This window comes from Carassius gibelio, chromosome A24 (genome assembly GCF_023724105.1).
Source record: "Carassius gibelio isolate Cgi1373 ecotype wild population from Czech Republic chromosome A24, carGib1.2-hapl.c, whole genome shotgun sequence".
NCBI classification, from domain to species: Eukaryota; Metazoa; Chordata; class Actinopteri; order Cypriniformes; family Cyprinidae; genus Carassius; species Carassius gibelio.
In genome coordinates, this window is record NC_068394.1 from 8,913,805 (window position 1) to 8,928,517 (window position 14,713).

Below are 14,713 nucleotides of genomic sequence, written 5' to 3' on the forward strand. Positions count from 1 at the left end.
TAAGAGGACAAGAACAAACAGTAATTTTTTAAAGTTCAGCTCTCTTCAGTAGTGTCTGTGCAATCAGTCAAGCGTCCCCAACTAAGCAAACCAAAGGCGACTGTGGCAAAGGAACTCCATCGTTGACAGAAATGGAGAAAAACCTTTGGTCATGCCTAAAATCCTGATAGCACACTGAAAATATGATTCATTATTTGATTGAAACCTTCAATTAAAGATAATTTTTTGTTTGTTTTTATTATATGACAGAAATATTGAATATTGTGCACTATTTTAGATCACTTAACAAAAATCTAATTTGACCATTAGCTCCTTTGTAAAAAAAGTTCTTATACACAAGAGTCTCTCAAATCATGCTGAAACATGATTCTCATATTTTATAAAAGCTTTTTCATGCACTTTGCATGATGCTGTCGTTAAAGAAAATCTAAATACCAAAAAACGAATTCTTAAGTCAACCATAAATCAAGTTAACTGATCTGACCTCACATTTAATGCTAGTAAAGCTTAAATGTCTTTAATTAGTAAAATGCAAAATATAAACATTTTTATGAGGCGCCGTGTAGGATTTAAATCAAACTTCGCTTATCAATACATACATAAAACACGTGCATATACACCTATAAATTACTCGCATATACATGCATACTACTGAATGTTCAAAAATACATATATAAAATACACGTGAACACTAATATGAAATCGATACCAATACATATAATGTTAGCAATGTATGCATACACACTTGTGAATAACTTGCGTATACATATAAACTTGACACGTGCATACACCTACAGACACTCACATATACATATTAACTTGATCCATGCATATACACCTATTAAACACTCGCACATACATATAAACTCGCTGCATACAAACACAACTGCACATACTCGCACATACATATAAACTTGATCAGTGCACATACACCTATTAAACACTCGCACATACATATAAACTCGATGAGCGCATACACATCCATAAAACACTCGTGCATACATAAACAATAACATTTACTAACGTATACAGTTCAGATGAGAAAAACATGTGTACATGTATATATGCGAGTGATTTCATATGTGGATGTGCGTGAATTTTCAGTATAAACGGAAGGCATTTCAGTGTGAACGGAAGGCGTTTAAGTGTGAACGGAAGTAACCAAATTTGCAATTATGGACAGGGATCTGTGTCATTCCTAATCGTTTGCTCAGTCATTCAAAAAAAAAAAGTTTTTAATAACAAAACGAAATCGGAATGTTATATGTATATATACACACATATGAACTGGAAGATTCTTGATCAAAAAATTTTTTTTCCCAAAACTGATACATTTAGTAGATAAAATGTACTCTATAGTTAAAAAAAGGTTGTAAAATGTCTTTATACACTTTGTTTTTGTCTTTAATCATATACTGAATTGTGGTGCACTTTGAGATGAATTGTCCACAGACCATGCTCTTTTTTTTTTTTTTCTTTTTTTTTTTTTTTTACAATACCCTTTATTCACGAAACATGTTTTATTAGGACGTGCTTGATTTGATTACCTTTGATTATCTTGATTTCAAAATTGTGGATTTCAGGAACAGAATGTAGTAAAACTTTAAAACTGGTTAATAATACAAAATTTGTATCAAACAAGTTTTTTTTTTTTTTTTTTTTGCATATGATGTTTAACTATTACACTGATAAAGTACACATCCACCACCCCCTGCATCAGATAATAAAAAAAACTTAATTCTGAGAAGGTTGGGTTTACCCATGTCTTCATGTATGTGTGCAGTAGTGGCTCATATATAACTTGAGAATGAGTCTCCCCCATTAGAAGAGCTTCTGCAAACTAGGAACAAAATAACAGGCAGAAGTGCAAGTATCAAACTCTGCTGATTTGTAACATATACATTAATTACAAACAAACATTCTCCACATGAACTGTAGGCTCTCATGCACTTCCATGTGAAACCTTTTTTAAGGAGAAAAAAAAAGTTAAATAGTTGTTACTGCATATGAGTCTTTATATATAGTTCTTTATTCTCAATGACACCAAATATCTCAGACACTGAACATTTCATAACACCGGCGAGTTCAAGGACCATAATATCACACTCGTCAGCAGTAAGTTAATTGGCAGTTTTGATCTAGAAAAAGGTGAGAATTTCACAATTTCACTTCTATGCAATCTTCACGAAATAGCTTAGCCATTTTCAGAAATAAAACCCTTTCGCACATGAGTTTAAAATATTCTAGCTGAGCCCCAGCGTGAGTTTCTTTAGGCGACCGTTATTTTAGAATGTACCGCCTTAATGTTTCCATGGCGACGCGTCATGCTTGTCATGTGACAACACAGCCACGATAGATCTGTATGACACATGGATCGCTTTTATTTTGCTTTGTTCAAAATATTTGCAAACATACTCACTATATTATGAAGTTATGATATTCCGATTCTGTGCAAATAGCTTAAACACTTAATTCTGAAAATGGCTAAGTTCACTAGTGGGACTTAGTTGGGAACACATTTTATATTTTTTAACTAGAGGCAAAACTGTCTCTCTCTCTCTCCCTCTGTGTATGTGTGTGTGTGTAACGTTAACTTGCATAGCGTTTGGAAGTTATTTCGTGAAGATTGCATAGAAGTGAAATTCTCACCTTTTTCTAGATCGAAACTGCCAGTTACTTTACCACTGACAAGTGTGATATCACGGTCCGTGAACTTCGCCGGCGGATGATCGCATCGTTTGCGTGTTATTGATGCTTTGTATGCCACCAGGGCTCGAAGGCCGAAACAAAGTGCGCGATTCAGATTGTGTTTCTGACTGCAGACAGAGACTGCAGGTGAGCAGGCAACACAAACTGATGGTAATTGATCTTATAATAGTGGGCGAAAAAAGAACATTCCGCAAAATGCTTCAGGTGTAGCACAATCCCGGTCCATGATTGCAAATGCGGTATTTAGACAGGTTACTTCCGTACACGCTTAAACGACTTCCTTTTAAACTGAAACGCCTTCCGTTTACACTGAAATGCCTTCCGTTTATACTGAAAATTCACGCACATCCACATATGAAATCACTCGCATATATACATGTACATGTTTTTCTCATCTGAACTGTATACGTTAGTAAATGTTATTGTTTATGTATGCACGAGTGTTTTATGGATGTGTATGCGCTCATCGAGTTTATATGTATGTGCGAGTGTTTAATAGGTGTATGTGCACTGATCAAGTTTATATGTATGTGCGAGTATGTGCAGTTGTGTTTGTATGCAGCGAGTTTATATGTATGTGCGAGTGTTTAATAGGTGTATGTGCACTGATCAAGTTAATATGTATATGTGAGTGTCTGTAGGTGTATGCACGTGTCAAGTTTATATGTATACGCAAGTTATTCACAAGTGTGTATGCATACATTGCTAACATTATATGTATTGGTATCGATTTCATATTAGTGTTCACGTGTTTTTTATATATGTATTTTTGAACATTCAGTAGTATGCATGTATATGCGAGTAATTTATAGGTGTATATGCACGTGTTTTATGTATGTATTGATAAGCGAAGTTTGATTTAAATCCTACACGGCGCCTCATACATTTTCATAAGTGGTCTCAGACATTTGGACACCATTTCATGTCGATCTCTGAAACAATGACGTGATGATCTTAGACCATTAGGTATAAAGTTCCTTAATGTTTCAGAGGACGGTGGGAGCTCCAGTGGGTTTTGCCATCAGGCGTCCCGAAAGTGTACCACGGCACGCAGATAAAAGAGACTCGCTGCGGGAAGAAAAATAACCAATACTGCAGCCGCCTGATGCTCAGTCCTGCTTTAGCTCAACACACTGGCTCTTACCGCTGCAGGTACCGCCAAAAGCATCGCAAACAGACCTCTGTGTACGTCTACATCACAGGTAAGATGCTTCAGGTGAACACTGGAACTTTTAAACCCTCTCCTTCTGGTGTTGTTGACAAATTGGCCACTTCTTTGAAATCATGTCTCCATCAAGTCTTCAACTATCATTTAAAAGTTATATTATAAGGGTTGATAGGGTAATGGTAACATTTTATGTAGTATTACCTAACTAAAGGCCTAATAACAGTACACCAAGGACGAAAACTACAACTATTCTATAACAATAACGACAAAGTGAAACAATGTTGTTGGAATCACTTTCAGAATTTTTTTTTCCCAGCTGATGAACGATAAAAACAATGGCAGCCAATCAGAATTCACTTGACTGTAAAGAGCTTGAGAATCTAAAGCGGGACATTAAAACGAAATGTAGATGTGGACGCTGATATAGTTATGCTGTAGTTAGCATTATAGTCATCATTGTTGGTGTGAACGGGCCTTAAAACAGACATTAATGCTTATTATAACATATAGCGTTATTTTGTAGGAATTGTAATCAAGCGCTATATAGAAATCCCCATTCATAGCTAGGATCGCTTTAGGTCCTAACAGACACCCGATTTCCAGGGAGGACCCAATTTGTGAAGACACTGGAATCTGTTTAATAGCTTGGCCATCTCACTGACCATTTCTGTTGCTTAAGGCTAAACAGGAAGTCTAAGGAAGCAAATAATACCTAAACACCATTTTTTTCTCGAGGCAACACATCCGACTAAGTGAGCATCTGGCATGGTTTTGCACAGGCATTTTTTGTTTTTTGCTCATACCATAGGCTGTCCTCTCTCACTTTTGACTAAATTTAAACTAGAACTTTCATTTACGTGCTACCTCGAGAGGACAGAAATAGCCCCAGCTGTTGAAAGGCTCAGCTCTTGGGCAGCCTTTCCCAGGGTACCCAGTCTTATCTATGTCCTTCAGCCCGGCTGTCCATATCCTGTGCTACTCTGGTTGGGGGGGGGGTGGACTTGGAGACAAGGGTAAAGGATGCGATGTCTCCTTGTGTATATTTGTTGGGATGCGTGTCTGTACATGGGAGTGGGCACCTTGAGGGCATGCCGGGGCAGAAGAGGCTCGGATCCTCCCTGGTCAGGCATTAAGGAAGGCTAAGAGGTGCCCCAGGTCATTAGGTGCAGCCCCGGTTAGCCAACAAGGCCCCTGAGGACCATCAATCGCTCTTGTGGCCATGTCTATTTAGCCTCACCCTTCGTCCTTTATACTGAATCAAAGCACGACAAGGAAGCATCCAGCAGTCCTTGGGGTACTTTTGTTAAAATGTTCAGATATTTTTTTTCCGTTCCTTTAATAACACCAGAGCACCAAACAATGGGGCGAGCAACACCCAAAGCCTTTCATTGCCACAAGAATATTGCAACTGGGGCGAAAGTGCAACCAAGAAAGCAACAGAGAGAGAGAGAGAGAGAGAGAGAGAGTGTTTGATATTTTTATTGCTTACTCTAAACTGTTTTTATGCAGTGTCGATCTGCTCCTAACCTTAGCATTGGCGTTTCAGATAGCCAGCGGCCATTTGTAAAGGTGCAGTCGGAGATCCCAGAAGTGGTGTACATGAAGGAGGGAGAGCCATTGGTCTTCCCCTGCAGAGTCACAAACCCGGATGCCAAAGTCTCATTGGTTAAGGTGAGTGTCTCAACTGTGAGTCAACCAGTCAATTTAATACTCTATGACACATCAGCTTTCCCTCTGTCCAAGGAAAAAATATTTGTTTCTCAGCACTGAGCACAACATGTGAATATGCAGGATTATAGACCAATGAAGCCAATGGGCAGGGCCATAAATATCCAGATGATGCTCTTAAATAATGGGAACAAACAAATTGTCAAATGACACTTCATGCACTCAAACTTTAATTACGTAGTGGCTTGGAAGGAGCTATCAGACAATGATTATGAATGACAAAATAACCTTATATAATTTATATAATAAACAGTTCAGTACAAAGTGCTTAAGTTCATAGTGTATAGTGTGTCATTTGTGACGCAGGTCGTGATTATTTTAAAAAGCGTGCACTGTTATTTTCATAACCTCTGGCTTGACTGATGTTCTTTACTTAGGCCTACATGTTTTAATGGTGTTAAAATCACTATATTACAAGAGCCTCTCCAAAGACACTACATTCTGTTCAATTCAGCTCGGTTTGGCAGTTTAAAGGGAAGAATGTGCATTTATGTGTGCACGCAGTCTCTACAGTAAATACAGTGTATGTGCTCATACGCACTTGCTACAGTAAATGCATTGATGAAATGCAAATGCGGTCGCTGCAGTGAATTAATGTTGCATTTGTGTGATGTTAGAGCAAGTTGACGTGTGATGAATCGTTATTGCAAATAATCACAAAAAGATAGATCATTAGTGTTAATTACTTCTGTACTCAGATATTCGTGCCAATTGCTATTGTCTATGGCTTCCACTGCCATACACAAAGTGCATCCTCTCATTGCACTCATTCATAAATAAGTCACTCTCCCTGTCCTTATCTCACAATCACACCAGGTTATAAGGGCAAGTATGCATCTCTTTGTGCCAGTTCGGATGTATGTGTGTTCGTGAGGGCATGTGGAGAGGATATACAGTAGTCTTTTTGGCTCAGCACGACATGGATCGTTTAAGCTGATGCTCAGAGTGAGTGGCGCCCACATCTTCCTTTTCTTGTTGGCATTGCACAAAGCAAAGGAGATGACGCTAAGACCACCTCACGCAGGCTGATGTCTTCCACAGCTGAAGGCAAGGACAGTGATTTGAGGAACGAAGCTTTATCCGATGATTTAAAAGATGGCTTGCTGTGCATTTATGACATGATTAGATACACTACTAAATCCCTGGAGACACAGGTCGAGTCTAAATATGATTACAAAAGTGTCGAGAGGGGTTAAAAAAAACGCAAGCATTTCAGGATGAATTTCAGATGAGAAGAGGAAACGGAAAAGAACAAGTTGACCAGTCCCCGTCGTGCTGCCTTTGGCTCCATGCATACAGGATGGAAAGTGTTTTAGGATATGCTAGTGATATGACGTCCCTATCCTCCCTTCTTGCTCAAAAAAGCACCACGTTTAATTTCTATTCAAAAGGCAAATGGGCTATAAATACGAGCTCTCTCTAACCTTCTCAAATTTGGACTGTCACACACTGGAGTGTTTTTTTCCTGAGAGGACTCTGCACTTGGCAGTGGATCTTTAATCTTGCACCTTACACATAGGGGACAATACATAGGCTCTCACTGAAGCTGTGAAAGTAGCTGACCTGAGGGCCTAGCCGCGATGTCTATATCCTGTAGTAACAGGATGTGAGGAGATGGACTGGAGTCACGTTTCCACATCCTTGCTCTCCCCTCTTACACATTGAACATAGGGAGGGATGTTAATAAAATGTTGGTTACCTAAGACTTGAAGACTTGGTGGGATTAGTTTTAGTTTTGGTAGTTTTAAAACTTCAACTTAAACCCATTACATGTACAATATATTTTGTTTTATTTTATTTCGGCTTTATTTCAATCAAAGAAAACAATTGTTCATAGTTTAAATAATAACTTACTAGTCTAACTTTAGGATATTTAGGATAGACTGACTGCTAGCTGTGGAATTACCATTAGCAACCCAAAGGATTCCAGCATCTTTTTCCAAAATCATTTCCCCTGTATTTCCAGCACAGAATGCTGTTACACAATGCATCATTTGAGATGTGGCGGAAATGACAGTGACAGTGTGGTGGAAATGTTCACGGTGCTTTAGAAAAATGACAGAATTGTTATGTTCACTGTTGATCATTGTTATTGGAAAATGTGTTTAAAAAGAGTTGAAGTCAACATGGCCAAAAGTGTCCATACTTAGAAACACTTTCAAGGAAGGTGAAGGGCTTATCGAATGCCTTACCTAATGCAGTAGTGCTTTCTAGAAACAAGGAGATTTTGAGCAGCTCACACTGGGAGGAAAGCATTCACCTGATCCCCTGAGAAAGGGCAGGACACTTCCACAGTGTCACATCTAAGCCTGTAAACATTTCCTCCATTGAATATGGAAGTAAACAAAATCATAACACCGCTCTCCAAGAATTTCTGAAGGACGGTGCACTGTTGAACCCCTCACGAGTCCTTACGTGCGCTGGCCAAATGAGATTTAAGCTGAAAGTGCAAGTTTGTTTTTAAAATGTGTCTTACAAAGTGAATCTCTATTGTAGGTTACCTAAAAGAAATGCAAAATCTTGTTGTTTTTTTAATTAGCATTTTTCTTTCATTTTCAGTTTCCTTTCCACCCGATAGCTCCTGATTATAGAAACATCATCTGGAATAGCAAGCACGGTTTCACTATTCGTAGTCCCACATTCTTCTACATCGGGCTATTCTCCTGTGAAACTATTGTCAATGGAGTCAAATATAGCAACAGGTTCTTGACTCACAGGCCAGGTAAGCGCTAATGGTTTCTTTGATTAACTTACTGGTGAACCAAAAACTGGGGCCTAAATTTTCGTTTCAAAAATTGCATCCATTTCCTTCTTTTCGCAGTGAATAAAATCCTGGATGTGTATTTGAACAGCACGGGTTTGGTCCACATGTTACAGGGCCAGATGTTAGCACTGAACTGCACCGTTACAGCTGAGTGGAACGCCAGGGTGTCCATTAGCTGGACGTACCCTCAAAAGGTAGGTTTTACACAGTATGCACATGTGATTTATGACCTGACATTTCTAAAATCTTAATTCGGTTAAGAATATTCAGAATCAATGAGCTATGTTGTGATATCAGTTTATTTCCAGTAGAATGAGCTGGACAATGTTTTTTTCAGATGAATTAACTCATCTTGATGCATAGCTACTAAATGTATTAGTTCCACAGCAAACAACATTATAAAGAAGATCATGAATTAGCTTGTTTAGTATCTCATAGAATGCAAATGGAGACTTTTGCTCAAGTCTCCTTAAGTCTCCTGCATCACAGAGAAAAAGACAGCAATTAAATATTTGTCTCCTCTGGAGTTTCAGAACAAACTCCAGAATCACAAATTGTGCTCAGATTTGCTAATATATCAAAGTCTGCCATCAAAACTATTCTATTAATATTTAATAGAAATGTAATATGTGTATATATGTGACACTGGACAACAAAACCAGTTATAAGTGTAAATATTGCTAAATTGAGATCTGAAAGCTGAATACATAAACTTTCCATTAATGTATGGTTTATTAGGATCGGACAATATTTGACCGAGATACAACTATTTGAAAATCTGGAATCTGAGGGTGCAATTAAAATAAAAAAATTGAGAAAATCGCCTTTGAAGTTGTCCAAATGAATTCTTAGCAATGCATATTACTAATCAAAAATAATGTTTTAATATATGTATGGTAGGAAATTTACTAAATATCCTCATGGACCATGATCTTTAGTAAATATCCTAATGAGTTTTTGCATAAAATAAAAATCTATCATTTTGACCCATACAATGTATTTTTGGCTATTGCTACAAATATACCCCAGCGACTTATTAAGACTCGTTTTGTGATCCAAGGTGACATATATATATATATATAATATATATGTCTAATTTTCTTCTATTTTCAATTTTTATATTGCTGTGATACTTCAGAGGAACAACATAACTTACACCTTTTAGCCTCCTGAGCTATTAAACAGCAAACTTATTTTTCATTTTGGCAACAAGAGTAATTTTAAATTACATCTTAATTACAATGAAATTACTGTGCACTAATAAGGCATTTTTTTACAGACATTCCCTTTCATAATTAAATGTTTTAAATGGCCATTGAATGAACAGCTGTTCCTTTAAAAGCCATGTTGCTTATATTTTTCCTTTATGAACCAAAATGAGTGTTTGTGACACAACTTGCTCTGCTTGTTTTCACTTCAGGCTAATGGATCTGCCAATATCATCAGACGCATATCAAGGAGCAGAACCAACATGCTGTTCTACAGTGTCCTCACCATCCCCAGCCTGAGCACAGCAGATAGAGGACTTTACAAATGTCATGTAACAAGTGGTCCATCCAAGCGAGAAACAAATGCCACAGTTATTGTCTATGGTGAGTTTTAGAATCAGTTTCCAAATTTGCTCTGAAACGATAGTACATTACAGATTTATACACACCATAGCAAACTGCTGGAATGTTTATTTCCCCAACTTTTGTGCTTCTTTCCACCTCTAATGAACTCTTAATTCACTATTTACAGCTTTTTATCTCTCAGTCACCCACACGTGTGTTTTTTGATTGTCTTTCTCTTGTATGTTTTTTCCAGACCAGCCTTTCATTCGACTCAAGCACAGAGATGGCCCTGTGGTTCAGGCTTCTGCAGGACAGAAATCTTTCCGTCTTACTCCAAAACTAAAGGCTTTCCCTGCACCTGAAGTCATCTGGTAAAATTTCCTGTGACTATATAGTTGAGGTTCTAAATAGATGTAATTGTGAACAGAAACAACATACTGGCTAAATAGAAAAAATCTCAATAATCAAATCTGTTGCTTAGGTTGAAGGATGGGATGGTTGCCGCCGAGCAGTGTTCCCGTTACCATGTAGACAGATTTTCTCTGGTCATTCGGGATGTCGCTGAAGAGGATGCAGGAATCTACACCATCCTTACTGGCATCCAGCAGTATGGACTTTTCCAGAACCTCACACTCACATTGGTGGTAAATGGTGAGGCTTAGCATAAAGAGTTTTTATCTTTTAATGCTATACAGTAGAACTGTTTTAAAACAAAACAAAAAAATTCTAAAAAAAACATTTTTTCCACAAAATAGTAATTATTATTATTATATGGGAACTATAACATTGTGCCCTCATTGCTTTTTCTCTTTTGTCAAAACCTATTTACAGTGAAACCACAGATTGGAGAAAAGACAGTTTCCTCTCAGCAACCTGGGACTGTCCAGCGAGGCAGTAGACAAGCCCTGCATTGCACCTCTCACGGTGTCCCACCTCCTAAAATCCAGTGGCTCTGGCATCCGTGCCCTCCGAAAGGCCTGTAAGTTCACTATCCAATCAGAAACACACAAATGTTTGCCAAATATGAAATAAGGCAGCGGTAAATGCACTTTGAAATGCCGATCAAATACATAACCTTACATAACATACATAAAACATTAGTTATAGCATAGACCCTGTTTTAGGAAGGTTATGGTCCGCTTGTTTCTTTCGGGCTTATGCAAGCTCTTTAAAATCTCAGTTTATTTCCCACTATCATCTTTTAAAAAGTGAAAGCATTACAAGCATTTTTAAATTCGAAAACATTTCCCCAATGACTGACTAATCGTGTCCTCGTTGCACTTTGGGGACGGAGGAAAGGGATACGGTGAAGAATACTGGGTTAGGGCCAAAAATTCAGTCACTTTTAATTTAGCATTTGATCCAGGTGAAAAAACACACGCGAGACAATGCAATTTTGCTAGGTTTGGATTTCCCACACTAGACTAAGTTAGATATCCTCTCTCCGTCATTGCGTAATGTCCTGAAACCATTTTAAAGAGTTCAGTTATTTCACACTGTACCTGGTCACAGTGGGTTTGATGTGCTTTTTTTAGAATGAATGCACATATGAGTGGAGACATGTCTATATTTACAGACACACACACACACACATGTATGTATGTGTATGTGTGTGTGTTTGTGAATAGAGACCTGTTTTGTCTAATTCAGCATGTGTTCAGACAGGGTTTCCTCTTAGCCTGTAGAACAGATGCTTGAGAAGGCCTTTCATCTGTGTGTCTCTATTCATTTTTGTGTGGATGCAGACGCTCGGGTGTATGTGTCCGCATTTGTGTGAATGTGTGCAGTCACAGAACTGAATTTAACTCCCGAGTTGAAAGTGCAGAAAAAAGCACTTCAAAAGAAGCCAGTTCCGTGCTTACAAGCACGATTTGTTCATTTCTAAATCAAACACTATGATTTAATGAACTTCCTGTGCAGAATGCTGGATGTTTATTATTGTGATTGCTCAGACGCATCCTGCCATGCCTTATTCAATGTCTGACACACCACATATCCACCGTTCTCATGAGAAAAAATTTAGCGAGCATTACTCAGAGGAGATCATCTCACAGAAACACCCCTCCACATACATTCCTGACTTACTCCCATATAGACACACACTGAGACTTTTTAAAAATGAAATCCACAAACGCTACAGTTTGACACTGCCATTTCTACTCCAAATTTAGACATTTTTAGGTCATGCTTCCCCTTATTGTAGTGCCATCTTATATTTGGTAATATTTTCCTGGCCTATTTTTTGAGTGCTTCCTAAAAGAACTAAAAATGAAAAATGACTGAAAAGTACATTGTCGTTGGCTGGAATAATGCAACAAAGTCCCTGTATGGGCCAGCTATCCTTCATCCAATCTTAAAGTGACAGTTGACCCAAAATTGCTAATTATTACAATCTTTAAAATAATGCATTTTGTGTTCTGCAGAAGAAAGTTAATCTTAGAGACAGGGTTTATTTTCAAATCATTCATACACTATTTAAATATCTGTTAACATTTTGAATTACATTTCATTTACATATTTTCTGTTTTTAGTTTAATTTGAAAGTTTTCGTTTTTTGTTGTATTTTCTGTTGTTTTTATTTATTTATTGTTTGTTTGTTTAATGTCTATGTAGTCTCATTAAGTTTCAGTTATTTTGGAGCTTCAGTTTAAACAAAACAAAAATTAGAAAAGTTCCCATGGAAACTAGTTCAAATATAATGAGTTTGTTATCTTGTATTTTATTTAATTTCAGTTCATGTTTTTTTTTTATTTCATAAAAAAAAAAAAATTATGGTTTTAGCGAAAGTTAATAATAATAATTCTAAGTTTGGAACAACATTTAATGCTTTGACATTCTATTAACAAATAAAAACTAAAATATTTATGCTTTCAATTAGCAATATGTCTCTAGAACACTTATTTTAAAACATATTTCTTTTGTTTAAATTCATTCTGGGGGAGTTTTTTTTAAACTAAAATGGGTGCAAAAAATGCCTTTAGATTCTATCCGGGTCTGCCGAACTGACATAATTTATTTGATCATTTGCATATTGATTTTGCTGAGACACTCGTCATTGCATCAACTAAATTTCAAAAGGTATATATGATAAAAATAAATGAAAGCACTATGTTAAGCTTGATCATTGAAAGGTATTGTATGTACATTCTGTTGAGAGGTCTTGACTGGCTGGACCCTGACTCAGGCCCTTATTCTTTCTAGCAGTCCGGCGCGGCTGGCCTGACGCTGTGGAGGAGGAGGAGTTGTGGGCCGGGCCGGCCTGATAGCGGCTGGATGGGCTTGAGCTCAGCCATGGGAACAGCAGCACTCTTATCTCAACCAGGCAGGAGGCGCAGACGGGCTTCCTGTGCGAAAAATCAGAGCGCTTTTCCTCTCGTTGTTTGGCTTCCTCCCCGATGCGAGACAACTTCCCAGCAGCGTGATTGTCCCTCCGTCTTCAAACGTGGCACAGTCCGCTTCCTCAGAAGCTTGATCTATTCTTGAGTCCCCAATCCCACACAAACACCCTCCACCCCACTTTACTGATCCCCCACAATCCACCTCACCTGTCTTGCCACACTCACAAATAACCCTACAACTGCCAGTGGCCTTCCTTATCCAGCCACCCCAGAGACATCACTAAAAGCACGCCATCTCATGACGATCAAGAACAGCTGGGCTCACTCAGGAGTGGATGGAGAGGCTGATAACTCTGCACCCCTGGAACTAAATTCTAATTTATTCCTCTTTTTTTTTTGTTGTTGTTGTTCAGATACAGTTTTTTTCTGCTCTTCTTCTTTCTGAGCATGATCCCCATCCATACACTGCCTGGTGCTGCTTTGCTTTTTGTGTTCTTGAGTGGTACTATAAAGGATGTATGAACCAAGCCTCCATCTCCAAAACTCAGACCATCATTTGTAGTTCTAACATCCATAAAAGCTGTGAGTTCAGATTGTACACGATGAAAATAACTTCTATCTACTGTCTTGACGTGAGCCAAGGATGGCCGAGAAAACCGAGGCTCGCTGTTTGGATTTCTTGTTTTTGTTTTTTTGTTTTTCCAGACTGGACCTGGCCCAGAATGCCTGCTGTGTAGGAGTTCTGATGGACCGTAAATGCTCTGTGTCATCCCATGTGTCATCTTATGGCAAACTCTTCCACTTCACAGTGATGCTGTGTATTACAGTTGCTTTATTTTGTGCTGAAAGTAAAGATCCTGCCTGTTTGTATGCAAGTGTTTGTGTGTGTCGAGTGAGTATTTGTGTGATTGTTTCTACTCTACGGGTCTCTCCCAATGTGATTCGTCCCTTTTTATACAGATTGTCTATGAGTAATATATGATTCTAATATTTAATAATTTTATACAACTAACTTACTTATGGTAAATCTCAGTAATTGCCAAATGTGTAAGAACGCTGATAAAAAAAAAAATGTATTTTTAATATCTAATGTATGTGTTTATATCAAATGTATTTTTTTTTTTTGCATTAAATTTGCTTGAAATTATTTGTACAACATGGTCTGTTTGGTTCTACAAAAAAAATGCATATGTGAAGTCCTAGCTGCTGGCAAAGATGTAGCTGAAATATTGGCAGACTATAATAAACTGTTTCTTGTTCGATGCTTTTCTAGACAATAAAACAGAGTAGATTTCATAATGACCCACTGAAGTCAGTTCGTAATACTGTACACGGGCACACCGGGTATGGATGAAGGTGTGAATGCAGAATGAGTGGGGATGTTTGTGGTAAAACATTTAAAGTTTCTGTCTCTCTCAGTGTGTGTGTGTGTGTGTACGACTGAGCGACTGTT

The 14,713-nt window shown here is 37.9% G+C and overlaps 1 protein-coding gene across 1 annotated transcript in view; it reads left to right on the top strand.

Moving 5' to 3' along the window:
* LOC127946442 (vascular endothelial growth factor receptor 1-like) overlaps nucleotides 1-14,713 on the top strand; it is a 29,994-nt gene that overhangs the window by 3,870 nt on the left and 11,411 nt on the right. Inside the window, 8 exon segments of the mRNA XM_052543025.1 lie at nucleotides 3,700-3,911; nucleotides 5,424-5,548; nucleotides 8,165-8,327; nucleotides 8,427-8,563; nucleotides 9,790-9,961; nucleotides 10,176-10,293; nucleotides 10,404-10,573; nucleotides 10,754-10,901. Coding sequence (XP_052398985.1) covers nucleotides 3,700-3,911; nucleotides 5,424-5,548; nucleotides 8,165-8,327; nucleotides 8,427-8,563; nucleotides 9,790-9,961; nucleotides 10,176-10,293; nucleotides 10,404-10,573; nucleotides 10,754-10,901 — 1,245 coding nt within the window.